General features: G+C 46.8%; 1 protein-coding gene across 2 annotated transcripts in view; it reads left to right on the top strand.

The window, feature by feature from the left end:
- The window catches only part of als2a (alsin Rho guanine nucleotide exchange factor ALS2 a), a 127,877-nt gene extending 111,844 nt beyond the window's left edge, over positions 1 to 16,033 (top strand). For both annotated transcript variants that reach the window (XM_055871888.1, XM_055871887.1), the window contains 6 exons: positions 1 to 10; positions 4,770 to 4,815; positions 6,811 to 6,872; positions 7,061 to 7,210; positions 8,488 to 8,584; positions 8,733 to 16,033. The exon at positions 1 to 10 is cut by the window's left edge and continues 167 nt beyond it. In XM_055871888.1, the coding sequence (XP_055727863.1) occupies positions 1 to 10; positions 4,770 to 4,815; positions 6,811 to 6,872; positions 7,061 to 7,210; positions 8,488 to 8,584; positions 8,733 to 8,771 (404 nt within the window). In that variant the 3' untranslated portion in view covers positions 8,772 to 16,033. The remainder of the gene's footprint in view (positions 11 to 4,769; positions 4,816 to 6,810; positions 6,873 to 7,060; positions 7,211 to 8,487; positions 8,585 to 8,732) is intronic.
- The last annotated feature ends 4,348 nt before the right edge of the window (positions 16,034 to 20,381 follow it).

Genomic DNA, 20,381 nt, shown 5'->3' with positions numbered 1-20,381 from the left:
GGGTCCTGCAGTAAGTGATGGCTAAATACGGAGGCAGGCAAATACCAGCACACAGACACACTAGTCTTGGGTGGTATACCGGATATACCGGGGTATTTGGAAACGGGGAGGTTTTTTCAATACCGTTGAAACGATTTATCTGAAGTTTTTCAATACATTTTAATATTTGTATCTGCTTTTTAAGTTAGTAGCTGGAGTCAACTTGTGCAATACATTAGGAGATAAAGCAGATCGCGTTCTTCGTGTCACCTGTCACATTATTTTACATTATGAAGTTTTACCGTAGTTCGCCAGAACAGTTTAAATATACAGTGCATTTGGAAAGTATTCAGACCCCTTGACTTTTTACACATTTTGTTACGTTACAGCCTTATTATAAAACGGATTAAATTTATTTAATTGTTTTTTCCCCCTCATCAATCTACTCACAATACCCCATGATGACATCACAATACCCCATGATGACATCACAATACCCCATGATGACATCACAATACCCCATGGGTCTCATAGCTAAAGGGTCTGAATACTTACTGTACATTTGAGTCATTTCACTCTTATCCAGAGTGACTTACAATTAGTACGTTCATCTTAAGATAGCTAGGTGAGACAATAACACATCACAATCGTACGAAGTACGTCTTTTCCTCAACAAAGTAGTTATCAACAAAGTCAGTGCTAGTAGAAAAAAAAATCAGGTTGCTGACCGCTTTACCTCCCGAGATAATTATTACCATATAATAATTATATTATTATTACCATATAATAATTATATTATTATTACCATATAATAATTATATTATTATTACCATATAATAATTTTATTATTATTACCATATAATAATTATATTATTATTACCATATAATAATTATATTATTATTACCATATAATAATTATATCATTATTACCATATAATAATTGTATTATTATTACCATTATTACAGAGAATCAGACAAATTATGCTACCCCTCTGCCTATTGGCTACTTAGCTTATTCAAGCCTGTCTCAAAATACAACACTGCCCCTTTAAGATGAAAAAAGCTCTTCACGTTTTGTGCTCTTGTAGGAAGCAACCGCTCCCCCATTGTTGACTACAGATCTATAACTGGGATAATAACTCACTAACTAGCAAAGAATAGGAACAACATGTTCACGCTTGGCTACATGCAGCTCTTGCTTTGATCTCAAAACAAGCTCTTCTACTCACGACCGCTCATGCTGTAAACACAGTCCAGTTCAAAGTAAATGACACAGATACATATATATGGCAATGGCCTATTTGCATATAGGCCTACTGAAGCCTCTGATTGGTTATGCTGCACCGTCTGTGTAGAGTACGGGCTGAGTAGTGCGCAGTAGAATCCTACTCCGATGTGTTCTGCCTACAACAAAATCTCTCGCATAGTTAGTTTGGTTTCGGTATGTTGCATTGAAAGTGAATAACATTGTATCACATTTCCCACAGTAAAGGGAACCGTTGATAGTGTTAACTAACAGGTAAAACACTAGGAAGTTGAGTGAAATTCAATCTCATTCTTCTCTCCATGGGCTGATATTTCTTCTGTGCTCGGCAGCGGCAGTCTCGGAGCGACTGCATGCCCGCCCACGTGCCCAGTTTAGAGGGAACATTGTGCCCAACCCTAACACACACACACACACACACACACACACACACACACACACACACTCACACACCGTCTTACAGCTGTATCTACTCAGCAGCAGACAGATATTACACCAACACAGTGTCTTGTTAACTACAGTTGAATTTTCTCTGTACACTGATCAGTGACTGATCCTCTGTCCCTTTTTATGGTAAAAACAACTCGCTGTGATTATTACTGTCAACCTTCTGTGATTATTACTGTCAACCTTCTGTGATTATTACTGTCAACCCTCTGTGATTATTACTGTCAACCCTCTGTGATTATTACTGTCAACCCTCTGTGATTATTACTGTCAACCTTCTGTGATTATTACTGTCAACCCTCTGTGATTATTACTGTCAACCCTCTGGGATTATTACTGTCAACCCTCTGTGATTATTACTGTCAACCTTCTGTGATTATTACTGTCAACCCTCTGTGATTATTACTGTCAACCCTCTGTGATTATTACTGTCAACCCTCTGTGATTATTACTGTCAACCTTCTGTGATTATTACTGTCAACCCTCTGTGATTATTATGTGATTATTACTGTCAACCCTCTGTGATTATTACCGTCAACCCTCTGTGATTATTACTGTCAACCCTCTGTGATTATTACTGTCAACCCTCTGTGATTATTACTGTCAACCTTCTGTGATTATTCCTGTCAACCTTCTGTGATTATCTGAACCTTCTGTGATTATTACTGTCAACCTTCTGTGATTATTACAGTCAACCCTCTGTGATTATTACTGTCAACCCTCAGTGATTATTACTGTCAACCCTCTGTGATTATTACTGTCAACCCTCTGTGATTATTACTGTCAACCCTCTGTGATTATTACTGTCAACCCTCTGATTATTACTGTCAACCTTCTGTGATTATTACTGTCAACCTTCTGTGATTATTACAGTCAACCCTCTGTGATTATTACAGTCAACCCTCTGTGATTATTACTGTCAACCCTCTGTGATTATTACCGTCAACCCTCTGTGATTATTACTGTCAACCTTCTGTGATTATTACTGTCAACCCTCTGATTATAACTGTCAACCCTCTGTGATTAATACTGTCAACCTTCTGTGATTATTACAGTCAACCCTCTGTGATTATTACAGTCAACCCTCTGTGATTATTACTGTCAACCCTCTGTGATTATTACCGTCAACCCTCTGTGATTATTACTGTCAACCTTCTGTGATTATTACTGTCAACCTTCTGTGATTATTACTGTCAACCCTCTGTGATTATTACTGTCAACCCTCTGGGATTATTACTGTCAACCCTCTGTGATTATTACTGTCAACCCTCTGTGATTATTACTGTCAACCTTCTGTGATTATTACTGTCAACCCTCTGTGATTATTACTGTCAACCCTCTGTGATTATTACTGTCAACCTTCTGTGATTATTACTGTCAACCCTCTGTGATTATTACTGTCAACCCTCTGTGATTATTACTGTCAACCCTCTGTGATTATTATGTGATTATTACTGTCAACCCGCTGTAATTATTACTGTCAACCCTCTGTGATTATCTGAACCTTCTGTGAATATTACTGTCAACCCTCTGATTATTACTGTCAACCCTCTGTGATTATTACTGTCAACCCTCTGTGATTATTACTGTCAACCCTCTGTGATTATTACTGTCAACCCTCTGATTATTACTGTCAACCCTCTGTGATTATTACTGTCAACCCTCTGGGATTATTACTGTCAACCCTCTGGGATTATTACTGTCAACCCTCTGTGATTATTACTGTCAACCCTCTGTGATTATTACTGTCAACCCTCTGTGATTATTACTGTCAACCCTCTGGGATTATTACTGTCAACCCTCTGGGATTATTACTGTCAACCCTTTGTGATTATTACTGTCAACCTTCTGTGATTATCTGAACCTTCTGTGATTATTACTGTCAACCCTCTGATTATTACTGTCAACCTTCTGTGATTATCTGAACCCTCTGTGATTATTACTGTCAACCCTCTGTGATTATTACTGTCAACCCTCTGTGATTATTACTGTCAACCCTCTGTGATTATTACTGTCAACCCTCTGTGATTATTACTGTCAACCTTCTGTGATTATTACTGTCAACCTTCTGTGATTATCACTGTCAACCCTCTGTGATTATTACTGTCAACCCTCTGTGATTATTACTGTCAACCCTCTGTGATTATTACTGTCAACCCTCTGTGATTATTACTGTCAACCTTCTGTGATTATCACTGTCAACCCTCTGTGATTATTACTGTCAACCCTCTGTGATTATTACTGTCAACCCTCTGTGATTATTACTGTCAACCCTCTGTGATTATTACTGTCAACCCTCTGTGATTATTATTGTCAACCTTCTGGGATTATTACTGTCAACCCTCTGTGATTATTACTGTCAACCCTCTGTGATTATTACCGTCAACCCTCTGTGATTATTACCGTCAACCCTCTGTGATTATTACTGTCAACCTTCTGTGATTATTACTGTCAACCTTCTGTGATTATTACTGTCAACCCTCTGTGATTATCTGAACCTTCTGTGAATATTACTGTCAACCCTCTGTGATTATTACTGTCAACCCGCTGTGATTATTACTGTCAACCCTCTGTGATTATTACTGTCAACCCTCTGATTATTACTGTCAACCCTCTGTGATTATTACTGTCAACCCTCTGTGATTATTACTGTCAACCCTCTGTGATTATTACTGTCAACCCTCTGTGATTATTACTGTCAACCCTCTGTGATTATTACTGTCAACCCTCTGGGATTATTACTGTCAACCCTCTGGGATTATTACTGTCAACCCTCTGTGATTATTACTGTCAACCCTCTGATTATTACTGTCAACCTTCTGTGATTATCTGAACCTTCTGTGATTATTACTGTCAACCCTCTGATTATTACTGTCAACCTTCTGTGATTATCTGAACCTTCTGTGATTATTACTGTCAACCCTCTGTGATTATTACTGTCAACCCTCTGTGATTATTACTGTCAACCTTCTGTGATTATTACTGTCAACCTTCTGTGATTATTACTGTCAACCCTCTGTGATTATTACTGTCAACCTTCTGTGATTATTACTGTCAACCCTCTGTGATTATCTCCCAGGAAGTTCTGGCCTGTCTCCGTCTCTGTGTTGGGAGAGAAGCAGCAGGTGGGCTCTAGATCTCTACACTCTTCTTCTCATGTGACTAGATCTCTACACTCTTCTTCTTATGTGACTAGATCTCTACACTCTTCGTCTTATGTGACTAGATCTCTACACTCTTCTTCTCATGTGACTAGATCTCTACACTCTTCTTCTCATGTGACTAGATCTCTACACTTTTCTTCTCATGTGACTAGATCTCTACACTCTTCTTCTTATGTGACTAGATCTCTACACTCTTATTCTTATGTGACTAGATCTCTACACTCTTCTTCTTATGTGACTAGATCTCTACACTCTTCTTCTTATGTGACTAGATCTCTACACTCTTCTTCTTATGTGACTAGATCTCTACACTCTTCTTCTTATGTGACAGGTCTTTCCTGGTTCCCTCCAGTCTTCTGAACCATCTCTTAGAATCCATCTTGCTTTTACCCATATGTACCTCTTTCTGTAGAATGTAGCCTTTGTCCTCATGCAGTTGATCCTCTTTAGCTCTTCTAGGAAATCTGTGATCTTTGATTTTCTGAGGTAGCTTGATCCCCCCCGAGGTAGCTTGATCCCCCCCCCCCCCCCCCCGAGGTAGCTTGATCCACCCCCCCCCCCCCCCCCCCGAGGTAGCTTGATCCCCCCGAGGTAGCTTGACCCCCCCCCCCGAGGTAGCTTGATCCCCCCCGAGGTAGATTGATCCCCCCTCGAGGTAGCTTGACCCCCCCCCCGAGGTAGCTTGATCATCCCCCCCCGAGGTAGCTTGATCCCCCCCCCCCCGAGGTAGCTTGATCCCCCCCCCCCCGAGGTAGCTTGATTCCCCCCCCCGAGGTAGCTTGATCCTCCCCGAGGTAGCTTGATCCCCCCCCCGAGGTAGCTTGATCCCCCCCCCCCCCCCCGAGGTAGCTTGATCATCCCCCCCCGAGGTAGCTTGATCATCCCCCCCCGAGGTAGATTGATTCCCCCCAAGGGGTAGATTGATTCCCCCCCCGAGGTAGCTTGATCCCCCCGAGGTAGCTTGATCCCCCTCCCCGAGGATGCTTGAGCCCCCCTCCCGAGGATGCTTGAGCCCCCCCCCCCCGAGGTAGCTTGATCCCCCCCCCCCCCCCCGAGGTAGCTTGATCCCCCCGAGGTAGCTTGATTCCCCCCCCCCCCCCCGAGGTAGCTTGACCCCCCCCCCCCCCGAGGTAGCTTGATCCCCCCCGAGGTAGCTTGATCCCCCCCCGAGGTAGCTTGATCCCCCCCGAGGTAGCTTGATCCACCCCCCCCCCCGAGGTAGAATGATCCCCCCGAGGTAGCTTGATCCCCCCCGAGGTAGCTTGATCCCCCCCCGAGGTAGCTTGATCCCCCCCGAGGTAGCTTGATCCACCCCCCCCCCGAGGTAGAATGATCCCCCCCGAGGTAGCTTGATCCCCCCCGAGGTAGAATGATCCCCCCTGAGGTAGAATGATCCCCCCTGAGGTAGCTTGATCCCCCCTGAGGTAGCTTGATCCCCCCTGAGGTAGCTTGATCCCCCCTGAGGTAGCTTGATCCCCCCTGAGGTAGAATGATCCCCCCTGAGGTAGAATGATCCCCCCTGAGGTAGAATGATCCCCCCTGAGGTAGAATGATCCCCCCTGAGGTAGAATGATCCCCCCTGAGGTAGAATGATCCCCCCTGAGGTAGAATGATCCCCCCTGAGGTAGAATGATCCCCCCTGAGGTAGAATGATCCCCCCTGAGGTAGCTTGATCCCCCCTGAGGTAGCTTGATCCCCCCTGAGGTAGCTTGATCCCCCCTGAGGTAATTTGATCCCCCCCCGAGGTAGCTTGATCCCCCCGAGGTAGCTTGATCCCATGAGATTAATAACAAACAAACCTTGTTACTGTATTACTACAGGGCATGTTATAGTACCCTATTTTCCCCCAGAGACTTTTCCCCCCTCTTGATATTTCCTGTCCTATACCCTTTTCATCAATGTAGTCCACTTGATAAATGTCTGTTACTCAAACCTCTGATATATTTCTGCGATTAGGTCCTTCCCAGCACCAAAGATGCTTGCTTTGTTTCTGCAGTGGAGACTTTACAACAGATCAGGTAAGAGATGCTCCAGTGTGATATATCCCTCAGGTAACCTTCCAAATTGACCCTCATTCCCTTTATAGTTGACTACTTTTGACCAGGGCCCATTTAGGAGGCAGATATATTCTTGTATCTTGTATAATAACTATTTTCTCTCTCTCATTGTGTGTTTGTTTGTTTGTTTGTTTGTTTACCTCTCGCAGCACCACCTTCACCCCGTCAGACAAGCTGCAGGTGATCCAGCGTACCTTTGAGGAGCTGACCCAGGAAGTACAAGCCCTGCTTGAGGGGAACTTCCTGTTGTCCATGGACGACCTTTTACCTCTCTTCCTCTACGTGGTGCTTAGAGCACGGTAAGGAGGAATTACTACTGTTACTACTGAGGACAGGAGGAATTACTACTGAGGACAGGAGACATTACTACTGAGGACAGGAGGAATTACTACTGAGGACAGGAGGCATTACTACTGTTACTACTGAGGACAGGAGACATTACTACTGAGGACAGGAGGCATTACTACTGAGGACAGGAGGAATTACTACTGAGGACAGGAGACATTACTACTGAGGACAGGATACATTACTACTGAGGACAGGAGACATTACTACTGAGGACAGGAGACATTACTACTGAGGACAGGAGACATTACTACTGAGGACAGGAGACATTACTACTGAGGACAGGAGACATTACTACTGAGGACAGGAGACAGTACTACAGAGGACAGGAGACAGTACTACTGAGGACAGGAGACAGTACTACTGAGGACAGGAGACATTACTACTGAGGACAGGAGACATTACTACTGAGGACAGGAGACATTACTACTGAGGACAGGAGACATTACTACTGAGGACAGGAGACATTACTACTGAGGACAGGAGACATTACTACTGAGGACAGGAGACATTACTACTGAGGACAGGAGACATTACTACTGAGGACAGGAGACATTACTACTGAGGACAGGAGACATTACTACTGAGGACAGGAGACATTACTACTGAGGACAGGAGGCATTACTACTGAGTACAGGAGGCATTACTACTGAGGACAGGAGACATTACTACTGAGGACAGGAGGCATTACTACTGAGGACAGGAGACATTACTACTGAGGACAGGAGACATTACTACTGAGGACAGGAGACATTACTACTGAGGACAGGAGACATTACTACTGAGGACAGGAGACATTACTACTGAGGACAGGAGACATTACTACTGAGGACAGGAGACATTACTACTGAGGACAGGAGACATTACTACTGAGGACAGGAGGCATTACTACTGAGGACAGGAGACATTACTACTGAGGACAGGAGACATTACTACTGAGGACAGGAGACATTACTACTGAGGACAGGAGACATTACTACTGAGGACAGGAGACATTACTACTGAGGACAGGAGACATTACTACTGAGGACAGGAGACATTACTACTGAGGACAGGAGACATTACTACTGAGGACAGGAGACATTACTACTGAGGACAGGAGACATTACTACTGAGGACAGGAGACATTACTACTGAGGACAGGAGGCAGAGACAACAGTTTCATGTTTTAAAGCTAGTTTCCTACATTGCAGTCCCCGTCAAGGTGAAGATATCTTTGTCCCTGTTCTAGGATGAGGAACCTGGCTGCTGAGGTGAGTTTGATAGAAGATCTAATGGACCCCTCTCTGCAGCACGGAGAGCTGGGACTCATGTTCACCACACTCAAGGTAACACTCAGTACTTTTCCTGCATTTCTCTTCAAGAACATATTCCTTTTCTGGTTTGGAATGTGGATTTATTGATTAGCGTTTCTGAATTTGTTACGACGGGGTCCATTGATTGCCTTATTTTCTCGGCATGTCCTTGTTCATCCAGGCTTGCTGTTTTCAGATCCAACAGGAGAAGACGACATAGTGAAGAGGAGGTGTACTGCCTTCTACAACGGAGGTCGAACGGAGGGTCCCGTTTTTTTATACCGGCGAATCCAGACGACAGGATAATCCGTCTATAGATGGATTATCCCCTGGCTAAAAGACATTATTATTATTTTTACCATTATTTATACAGGGAAGTCCCGTTGAGACCAACGTTTCTTTAGCAAGGGAACCCTACCTTCACAAACAGCAACCACCCTGAAGATTGAAGAAACACACTTTTCTTGTTTTATCCTGAGTATCTTTAATCCTGACTGACTATCTTTAATCCTGACTGACTATCTTTAATCCTGACTGACTATCTTTAATCCTGACTGACTATCTTTAATCCTTAATCCTGACTGACTATCTTTAATCCTGACTGACTATCTTTAATCCTTAATCCTGACTGACTATCTTTAATCCTTAATCCTGACTGACTATCTTTAATCCTGACTGACTATCTTTAATCCTGACTGAATATCTTTCATCCTGACTGACTATCTTTAATCCTGACTGACAATCTTTAATCCTGACTGAGTATCTTTAATCCTGACTGACTATCTTTAATCCTGGCTGACTATCTTTAATCCTGACTGACTATCTTTAATCCTGATTGACTATCTTTAATCCTGACTGAGTATCTTTAATCCTGACTGAGTATCTTTAATCCTGACTGAGTATCTTTAATCCTGACTGAGTATCTTTAATCCTGACTGAGTATCTTTAATCCTGACTGACTGTTTTTAATCCTGACTGACTATCTTTAATCCTGACTGAATATCTTTAATCCTGACTGACTATCTTTCATCCTGACTGACTATCTTTAATCCTGACTGACTATCTTTCATCCTGACTGACTATCTTTCATCCTGACTGACTATCTTTCATCCTGACTGACTATCTTTAATCCTGACTGAGTATCTTTAATCCTGACTGACTATCTTTAATCCTGACTGACTATCTTTAATCCTGACTGACTATCTTTCATCCTGACTGACTATTTTTAATCCTGACTGACTATTTTTAATCCTGACTGACTATCTTTAATCCTGACTGACTATTTTTAATCCTGACTGACTATCTTTAATCCTGACTGACTATCTTTTATCCTTAATCCTGACTGGCTATCTTTAATCCTGACTGACTATCTTTAATCCTTAATCCTGACTGACAATCTTTAATCCTGACTGACTATCTTTAATCCTGACTGACAATCTTTAATCCTGACTGACTATCTTTAATCCTGACTGACTATCTTTAATCCTGACTGACTATCTTTCATCCTGACTGACTATCTTTAATCCTGACTGAATATCTTTAATCCTGACTGACTATCTTTAATCCTGACTGACTATCTTTAATCCTGACTGACTATTTTTAATCCTGACTATCTTTAAACCTGTTTATCTTTTATTCTGATTATCTTTAATCCAGACTGTCTTCTATCCTGACTAGGGTTGCACTTTTTGGGGAATATTCAGAGGTGGCAACTTTACGTGGGAATTAACGGGAATTAATGGGAAAATATGGGAATTAATGAAAATATATGCAAATGTAATTAATACCATTTCAATGTAGACGTTTTTTGCATTTGATATATTTACCATATCATATGGAGACAGAAACATAAACCTTTTACCTTATTATAAGTAGACATAATTACAAATGATTAAATCCTTCCAATAGAAAAAATATCTATATTTTAGTTACGAATTGAACTTTAATTAAATGGGGATGATTTCACTGATCAACAAAAGGGAATATTGAATGATCTCCAATGAGCCATCGCATCTCCCAAAAACATTTTCAACATACATCTGTAAAATGAAACTAAAGCCTAGAAGCTAAAGCTTTGGTTGTCTTCCTCTCAGGCTTCCATGTCTTCTCTCCTGGACCTCCTCAATGTCCACCTCTTGAACATCAGACTCCATGTCTTCTCTCCTGGACCTCCTCAATGTCCACCTCTTGAACATCAGACTCCATGTCTTCTCTCCTGGACCTCCTCAATGTCCACCTCTTGAACATCAGACTCCATGTCTTCTCCCTGGACCTCCTCAATGTCCACCTCTTGAACATCAGACTCCATGTCTTCTCTCCTGGACCTCCTCAATGTCCACCTCTTGAACATCAAACTCTGAGGCCTCATCTTTCACTGTCACTTTACAACCCTGTTGAGGATGGCTCATTGTCAGGCTCAAAAAGCCTCAAATATGCCCGGATTGGCACCAGTTTTTAAACCCTTGTATTTGTCAGCCTGTTGTGTGCTTTGGTGTGTGTGTTCCCAAACAAGGACCAGTTGTGCTCTGAGGCGGCTGATGTTGGTGGGATTTGGAGGATGATGGAGGCAACAGGGGAAAGAGCCTCAGATCCACCAAGTCCCTTCCACCAGGTGGCTGATGAGATATGTTGGCACAACTGCCATATTGCATCTCCATGCCAAAGCCCTTGCTTGGATGTGTACTTCGCCAGACTGCCAAGAACCTTGCCCTCATCCAGGCCAAGGTGGCGAGACACGGTAGTGATGACACCATAGGCCTTGTTGATCTCTGTGCCAGACAGGATGCTCTTGCCAGGATACTTGGGGTCCAACATGTACGCTGAGGCGTGTTTGGGCTTCAGGCAGAAGTCTTCACGCTTTTTGATGTATTTCAGAACTGCAGTTTCCTCTGCTTGGAGCAACAGTGAAGTGGGCAGGGCAGTATGGATTTCTTCTCTTACGTCTACAAACAGAGTCTGAACATCAGACAGGAAGGCATTGTCTCCCTCAATCCGGCCAATGGCTACTGCTATAGGTTTCAGGAGTTTCAGGCTGCTTACCACTCTCTCCCAAAATACATCATCCAGGAGGATCCTCTTGATGGGGCTGTCCATATCGGCAGACTGTGATATGGCCATTTCTTGGAAAGACTCCGTTCCCCTTCAGGAGACTGTCAAACATGATGCCAACACCACCCCAACGGGTGTTGCTGGGCAGCTTCAATGTGCTGCTCTTATTCTTCTCACTTTGCTTGGTGAGGTAGATTGCTGCTATAACTTGATGACCCTTCACATACCTAACCATTTCCTTGGCTCTCTTGTAGTGTATCCATTGTTTTCAGTGCCATGATGTCCTTGAGGAGCAGAATCAATGCATGAGCAGCACAGCCAATGGGTGTGATGTGAGGGTAGGACTCCTCCACTTTAGACCAATCAGCCTGAATCTCCTGAAACCTATAGCAGGATTGAGGGAGACAATGCCATCTAGTCTGATGTTCAGACTCTGCTTGCAGATGTAAGAGAAGAAATCCGTACTGCCCTGCCCACAAATTGTTAACAAGTTGAAATGATTTAAACACACGTTGCTGTAGGCTACTATTTACTAGTTAACAAAAATCATGTATGTCATATAAAATATATTCACCCCCACCCAGTATTGTAATCAAAAATTACCAGAAAGCATGTAGTCCTTGGCTCAGACTGTGTAGTAGTGTGGGCTCAATAGCATCTCATTAGTGTGCAAGATCTTGAGAATCAGCTGTGCATGTGATGGAAGAATGCATTGTGCATGCAGAGGGTTGCAATTCCATTGAAATGGGGATAGTTTGACCAAAATATGCCACAAGACCTAGAGTTGCCTTATGTGTATCCCACAAAGAATGTTCACTGTTATAAGCTAACCTTTTTTTGATGAATTTAAGCAAACTTCCCGGGATTAACCTCCCATGGAAAAATTCTGGGAATTTACCAGAAAGTTTCCGACCCTTTGCAACCCTAATCCTGACTATCTTTAATCCTGACTATCTTTAATCCTGACTATCTTTAATCCTGACTCTCTTTAATCCTGACTCTCTTTCATCCTGACTCTCTTTCATCCTGACTCTCTTTCATCCTGACTATCTTTAATCCTGACTATCTTTAATCCTGACTATCTTTAATCCTGACTCTCTTTAATCCTCACTCTCTTTAATCCTGACTATCTTTAATCCTGACTATCTTTAATCCTAACTCAGAAATATCTTCATGGTTCTTGCAACTGACAACTATTGGGAAACTCCACATTGAGTTGGAATGTGCAATGATTATGTTAACACTGATAGGATTGTGCCAACTCATTCTAATGAGGGAAAGACAGATTTTAAAATCATGAAAGACACTGGAAAATGTTTACAAAATAGTTAGGGAAAAAATGTATCGGGAGAAAAATATAGAATATTTTAAAATATATCAAGTAGTATATATTTTATTGTGATTATGTTACAGTTTTTTATTAAAGAGGGTGTATGAGTTGTAACATGTTAGCACTTTGAATAAGGGTCAACTAGGGAGAACTTACATTTGTCCTGCTTCACTGCATGTACAAGTGGGTAACCTGTACGAGGCGTGAAATGGAAAAGAGTTTTTGCATATCCCACCTCCACATGAGACACGCTCGTAGAGTCACGTCCAGGGGGTCACATTTTTCACCTAGTCGGCTCAGGGATTGAATCCAGAAACCTTTTCTGGTTACTGGCCCAATGTTAATCGGTAGCCTATCAGCCTTTAGTATGGGTACTGTGTTACATTATCTTAGTAGTTTAGACACTGTAGACTGCCTTAAATCAAGACTGCTATTATTGTTAAACGGAATAATCCAAGCTAATAGTTAGCCAATATAAAATCACTAAGAAATATGTTACTCATGATTGATCCCTTTTTAGATTTAATAAAGGCTCTTTGCAATTTGGCACATAGATGTGTCTTTATACGGTGACACAGTCTGGTTAGGAAGGCCTGGCGTGACGGTCTGGTTTGGAAGGACAGTCTGGTTAGGAAGGCCTGGCGTGACAGTCTGGTTAGGAAGGCCTGGCGTGACAGTCTGGCGTGACAGTCTGGTTAGGAAGGCCTGGCGTGACAGTCTGGTTAGGAAGGCCTGGCGTGACAGTCTGGTTAGGAAGGCCTGGCGTGACAGTCTGGTTAGGAAGGCCTGGCGTGACAGTCTGGTTAGGAACGCCTGGCGTGACAGTCTGGTTAGGAAGGCCTGGCGTGACAGTCTGGTTAGGAAGGCCTGGCGTGACAGTCTGGCGTGACAGTCTGGTTAGGAAGGCCTGGCGTGACGGTCTGGTTAGGAAGGCCTGGCGTGACAGTCTGGTTAGGAAGGCCTGGCGTGACAGTCTGGTTAGGAAGGCCTGGCGTGACAGTCTGGTTAGGAAGGCCTGGCGTGACAGTCTGGTTAGGAAGGCCTGGGGTGACAGTCTGGTTAGGAAGGCCTGGCGTGACAGTCTGGTTAGGAAGGCCTGGCGTGACAGTCTGGCGTGACAGTCTGGTTAGGAAGGCCTGGCGTGGCAGTCTGGTTTGGAAGTCCTGGCGTGACAGTCTGGTTAGGAACGCCTGGCGTGACAGTCTGGTTAGGAATGCCTGGCGTGACAGTCTGGTAAGGAAGGCCTGGCGTGACAGTCTGGTTTGGAAGGCTTGGTGTGACAGTCAGGTTAGGAAAGCCTGGCGTGACAGTCTGGTTAGGAAGTCCTGGCGTGACAGTCTGGTTAGGAAGTCCTGGCGTGACAGTCTGGTTAGGAAGGCCTGGCGTGACAGTCTGGTTAGGAAGGCCTGGCGTGACAGTCTGGTTAGGAAGGCCTGGCGTGACACAGGCTGGTTAGAAAAGGCTGGGATGAAACAAATACTAACACAGACTTCACTTTACAAAAAATGTATCATTCATATTACTACGCTGCTACTAGACTGACAATTAAAAATTCTCCTTATGGCATTTTGAGAGAGAGAGAGATCAAAGTTACATTTCATCATGCATTGGAAATATTGATACTCCTCAGGGATTTAGGAAAAGTTAATCTAGGTTAATTTAACCTGATAAAGGGATTGTATTCATACAAAGAGGCATTCTGTTACAGAAAGGGGGACATATATATAGACTATCTTAACAGAGGACCTGCCAGAGAAACATATTAGGGGGACAGACATGTGACTGGTGGATGCAGAGAAGGGCTCTGATAGGCTTACCTGGTCACTATGTCATCCCTGATAGGCTTACCTGGTCACTATGTCATCCCTGATAGGCTTACTTGGTCACAATGTCATCCCTGATAGGCTTACCTGGTCAGTATGTCATCCCTGATAGGCTTACCTGGTCACTATGTCATCCCTGATAGGCTTACCTGGTCACAATGTCATCCCTGATAGGCTTACCTGGTCAGTATGTCATCCCTGATAGGCTTACCTGGTCACTATGTCATCCCTGATAGGCTTACCTGGTCACTATGTCATCCCTGATAGGCTTACCTGGTCACTATGTCATCCCTGATAGGCTTACCTGGTCACTATGTCATCCTTGATAGGCTTACCTGGTCACTATGTCATCCCTGATAGGCTTACCTGGTCACTATGTCATCCCTGATAGGCTTACCTGGTCACTATGTCATCCCTGATAGGCTTACCTGGTCACTATGTCATCCCTGATAGGCTTACCTTGTCACAATGTCATCCCTGATAGGCTTACCTGGTCACTATGTCATCCCTGATAGGCTTACCTGGTCAGTATGTCATCCCTGATAGGCTTACCTGGTCACAATGTCATCCCTGATAGGCTTACCTGGTCACTATGTCATCCCTGATAGGCTTACCTGGTCAGTATGTCATCCCTGATAGGCTTCCCTGGTCACTATGCCATCCCTGATAGGATTACCTGGTCACTATGTCATCCCTGATAGGATTACCTGGTCACTATGTCATCCCTGATAGGCTTACCTGGTCACTATGTCATCCCTGATAGGCTTACCTGGTCAGTATGTCATCCCTGATAGGCTTACCTGGTCACTATGTCATCCCTGATAGGCTTACCTGGTCACTATGTCATCCCTGATAGGCTTACCCGGTCACAATGTCATCCCTGATAGGCTTACCCGGTCACTATGTCATCCCTGATAGGCTTACCTGGTCAGTATGTCATCCCTGATAGGCTTCCCTGGTCACTATGCCATCCCTGATAGGATTACCTGGTCACTATGTCATCCCTGATAGGCTTACCATGTCATCCCTGATAGGATTACCTGGTCATTATGTCATAACTTGTTTATTCCAGCAGATCTATGTGAGTTTGTTATTGTGACAAAATTACTAAAAAAATTTAACACTCAGTGATATGTTTCTAACACTTCATGAACTAAAATGTATAAAATATCATGAAAACTTCATTAACTAAATTGTATAAAATCTGATTATGAAATGTGTTTCTGAACAAAAAGACAACTATTTAAAAAGGACAATAAAATAAATGGCTGAGACTAGAAATTGTTTTATTACTTAATTTCCATGTGAACAAACAGCTATTGGATACCACAGGTCAGGGTAGTGGGGGGGGATACTACAGGTCAGGGTAGTGGGGGGATACTACAGGTCAGGGTAGTGGGGGGGGGATACTACAGGTCAGGGTAGTGGGGGGGGGATACTACAGGTCAGGGTAGTGGGGGGGATACTACAGGTCAGGGTAGTGGGGGGATACTACAGGTCAGGGTAGTGGGGGGATACTACAGGTCAGGGTAGTGGGGGGGATACTACAGGTCAGGGTAGTGGGGGGGATACTACAGGTCAGGGTAGTGGGGGGATACTACAGGTCAGGGTAGTGGGGGGGATACTACAGGTCAGGGTAGTGGGGGGGATACTACAGGTCAGGGTAGTGGGGGGATACTACAGGTCAGGGTAGTGGGGGGATACTACAGGTCAGGGTAGTGGGGGGATACTACAGGTCAGGGTAGTGGGGGGGATACTACAGGTCAGGGTAGTGGGGGGGATACTACAGGTCAGGGTAGTGGGGGGATACTACAGGTCAGGGTAGTGGGGGGATACTACAGGTCAGGGTAGTGGGGGGGATACTACAGGTCAGGGTAGTGGGGGGGGGATACTACAGGTCAGGGTAGTGGGGGGGGGATACTACAGGTCAGGGTAGTGGGGGGGGATACTACAGGTCAGGGTAGTGGGGGGGGATACTACAGGTCAGGGTAGTGGGGGGGGATACTACAGGTCAGGGTAGTGGGGGGATACTACAGGTCAGGGTAGTGGGGGGATACTACAGGTCAGGGTAGTGGGGGGGGGATACTACAGGTCAGGGTAGTGGGGGGATACTACAGGTCAGGGTAGTGGGGGGATACTACAGGTCAGGGTAGTGGGGGGATACTACAGGTCAGGGTAGTGGGGGGATACTACAGGTCAGGGTAGTGGGGGGGGGATACTACAGGTCAGGGTAGTGGGGGGGGGATACTACAGGTCAGGGTAGTGGGGGGGGATACTACAGGTCAGGATAGTGGGGGGATACTACAGGTCAGGGTAGTGGGGGGGGGGATACTACAGGTCAGGGTAGTGGGGGGGGGATACTACAGGTCAGGGTAGTGGGGGGATACTACAGGTCAGGGTAGTGGGGGGGATACTACAGGTCAGGGTAGTGGGGGGGGGGATACTACAGGTCAGGGTAGTGGGGGGGATACTACAGGTCAGGGTAGTGGGGGGGATACTACAGGTCAGGGTAGTGGGGGGGGGGATACTACAGGTCAGGGTAGTGGGGGGGGATACTACAGGTCAGGGTAGTGGGGGGGATACTACAGGTCAGGGTAGTGGGGGGGATACTACAGGTCAGGGTAGTGGGGGGGATACTACAGGTCAGGGTAGTGGGGGGGATACTACAGGTCAGGGTAGTGGGGGGATACTACAGGTCAGGGTAGTGGGGGGGATACTACAGGTCAGGGTAGTGGGGGGGGATACTACAGGTCAGGGTAGTGGGGGGGGGGATACTACAGGTCAGGGTAGTGGGGGGATACTACAGGTCAGGGTAGTGGGGGGGATACTACAGGTCAGGGTAGTGGGGGGATACTACAGGTCAGGGTAGTGGGGGGGATACTACAGGTCAGGGTAGTGGGGGGGGGATACTACAGGTCAGGGTAGTGGGGGGGGGATACTACAGGTCAGGGTAGTGGGGGGGGATACTACAGGTCAGGGTAGTGGGGGGGATACTACAGGTCAGGGTAGTGGGGGGGGATACTACAGGTCAGGGTAGTGGGGGGGGATACTACAGGTCAGGGTAGTGGGGGGGATACTACAGGTCAGGGTAGTGGGGGGGGATACTACAGGTCAGGGTAGTGGGGGGATACTACAGGTCAGGGTAGTGGGGGGGATACTACAGGTCAGGGTAGTGGGGGGATACTACAGGTCAGGGTAGTGGGGGGGATACTACAGGTCAGGGTAGTGGGGGGGATACTACAGGTCAGGGTAGTGGGGGGGGATACTACAGGTCAGGGTAGTGGGGGGGGGATACTACAGGTCAGGGTAGTGGGGGGGATACTACAGGTCAGGGTAGTGGGGGGATACTACAGGTCAGGGTAGTGGGGGGGGATACTACAGGTCAGGGTAGTGGGGGGGGATACTACAGGTCAGGGTAGTGGGGGGGATACTACAGGTCAGGGTAGTGGGGGGGATACTACAGGTCAGGGTAGTGGGGGGGGGGATACTACAGGTCAGGGTAGTGGGGGGGATACTACAGGTCAGGGTAGTGGGGGGGATACTACAGGTCAGGGTAGTGGGGGGGATACTACAGGTCAGGGTAGTGGGGGGGGATACTACAGGTCAGGGTAGTGGGGGGGGATACTACAGGTCAGGGTAGTGGGGGGGATACTACAGGTCAGGGTAGTGGGGGGATACTACAGGTCAGGGTAGTGGGGGGGGGATACTACAGGTCAGGGTAGTGGGGGGGATACTACAGGTCAGGGTAGTGGGGGGGATACTACAGGTCAGGGTAGTGGGGGGATACTACAGGTCAGGGTAGTGGGGGGGGATACTACAGGTCAGGGTAGTGGGGGGATACTACAGGTCAGGGTAGTGGGGGGGATACTACAGGTCAGGGTAGTGGGGGGGGATACTACAGGTCAGGGTAGTGGGGGGGGATACTACAGGTCAGGGTAGTGGGGGGGGATACTACAGGTCAGGGTAGTGGGGGGGATACTACAGGTCAGGGTAGTGGGGGGGGGATACTACAGGTCAGGGTAGTGGGGGGGGATACTACAGGTCAGGGTAGTGGGGGGGATACTACAGGTCAGGGTAGTGGGGGGGATACTACAGGTCAGGGTAGTGGGGGGGGATACTACAGGTCAGGGTAGTGGGGGGGGGATACTACAGGTCAGGGTAGTGGGGGGGGATACTACAGGTCAGGGTAGTGGGGGGGGGATACTACAGGTCAGGGTAGTGGGGGGGATACTACAGGTCAGGGTAGTGGGGGGGATACTACAGGTCAGGGTAGTGGGGGGGATACTACAGGTCAGGGTAGTGGGGGGGATACTACAGGTCAGGGTAGTGGGGGGGGATACTACAGGTCAGGGTAGTGGGGGGGGATACTACAGGTCAGGGTAGTGGGGGGGGATACTACAGGTCAGGGTAGTGGGGGGGATACTACAGGTCAGGGTAGTGGGGGGGATACTACAGGTCAGGGTAGTGGGGGGGGATACTACAGGTCAGGGTAGTGGGGGGGGATACTACAGGTCAGGGTAGTGGGGGGGGATACTACAGGTCAGGGTAGTGGGGGGGGATACTACAGGTCAGGGTAGTGGGGGGGATACTACAGGTCAGGGTAGTGGGGGGGGATACTACAGGTCAGGGTAGTGGGGGGGGATACTACAGGTCAGGGTAGTGGGGGGGGATACTACAGGTCAGGGTAGTGGGGGGGGGATACTACAGGTCAGGGTAGTGGGGGGGATACTACAGGTCAGGGTAGTGGGGGGGGGATACTACAGGTCAGGGTAGTGGGGGGGGATACTACAGGTCAGGGTAGTGGGGGGGATACTACAGGTCAGGGTAGTGGGGGGGGATACTACAGGTCAGGGTAGTGGGGGGGGATACTACAGGTCAGGGTAGTGGGGGGGGATACTACAGGTCAGGGTAGTGGGGGGGGATACTACAGGTCAGGGTAGTGGGGGGGGATACTACAGGTCAGGGTAGTGGGGGGGGATACTACAGGTCAGGGTAGTGGGGGGATACTACAGGTCAGGGTAGTGGGGGGATACTACAGGTCAGGGTAGTGGGGGGGGATACTACAGGTCAGGGTAGTGGGGGGGATACTACAGGTCAGGGTAGTGGGGGGGGATACTACAGGTCAGGGTAGTGGGGGGGGATACTACAGGTCAGGGTAGTGGGGGGGATACTACAGGTCAGGGTAGTGGGGGGGGATACTACAGGTCAGGGTAGTGGGGGGGGATACTACAGGTCAGGGTAGTGGGGGGGGATACTACAGGTCAGGGTAGTGGGGGGGATACTACAGGTCAGGGTAGTGGGGGGGGATACTACAGGTCAGGGTAGTGGGGGGGATACTACAGGTCAGGGTAGTGGGGGGGGATACTACAGGTCAGGGTAGTGGGGGGGATACTACAGGTCAGGGTAGTGGGGGGGGATACTACAGGTCAGGGTAGTGGGGGGGGATACTACAGGTCAGGGTAGTGGGGGGGGATACTACAGGTCAGGGTAGTGGGGGGGATACTACAGGTCAGGGTAGTGGGGGGGGATACTACAGGTCAGGGTAGTGGGGGGGGATACTACAGGTCAGGGTAGTGGGGGGGATACTACAGGTCAGGGTAGTGGGGGGGGATACTACAGGTCAGGGTAG

The sequence above is a fragment of the Salvelinus fontinalis genome, chromosome 19 (assembly GCF_029448725.1).
Source record: "Salvelinus fontinalis isolate EN_2023a chromosome 19, ASM2944872v1, whole genome shotgun sequence".
NCBI lineage: Eukaryota > Metazoa > Chordata > Actinopteri > Salmoniformes > Salmonidae > Salvelinus > Salvelinus fontinalis.
This window is presented reverse-complemented; position numbering and strand designations above follow the sequence as displayed.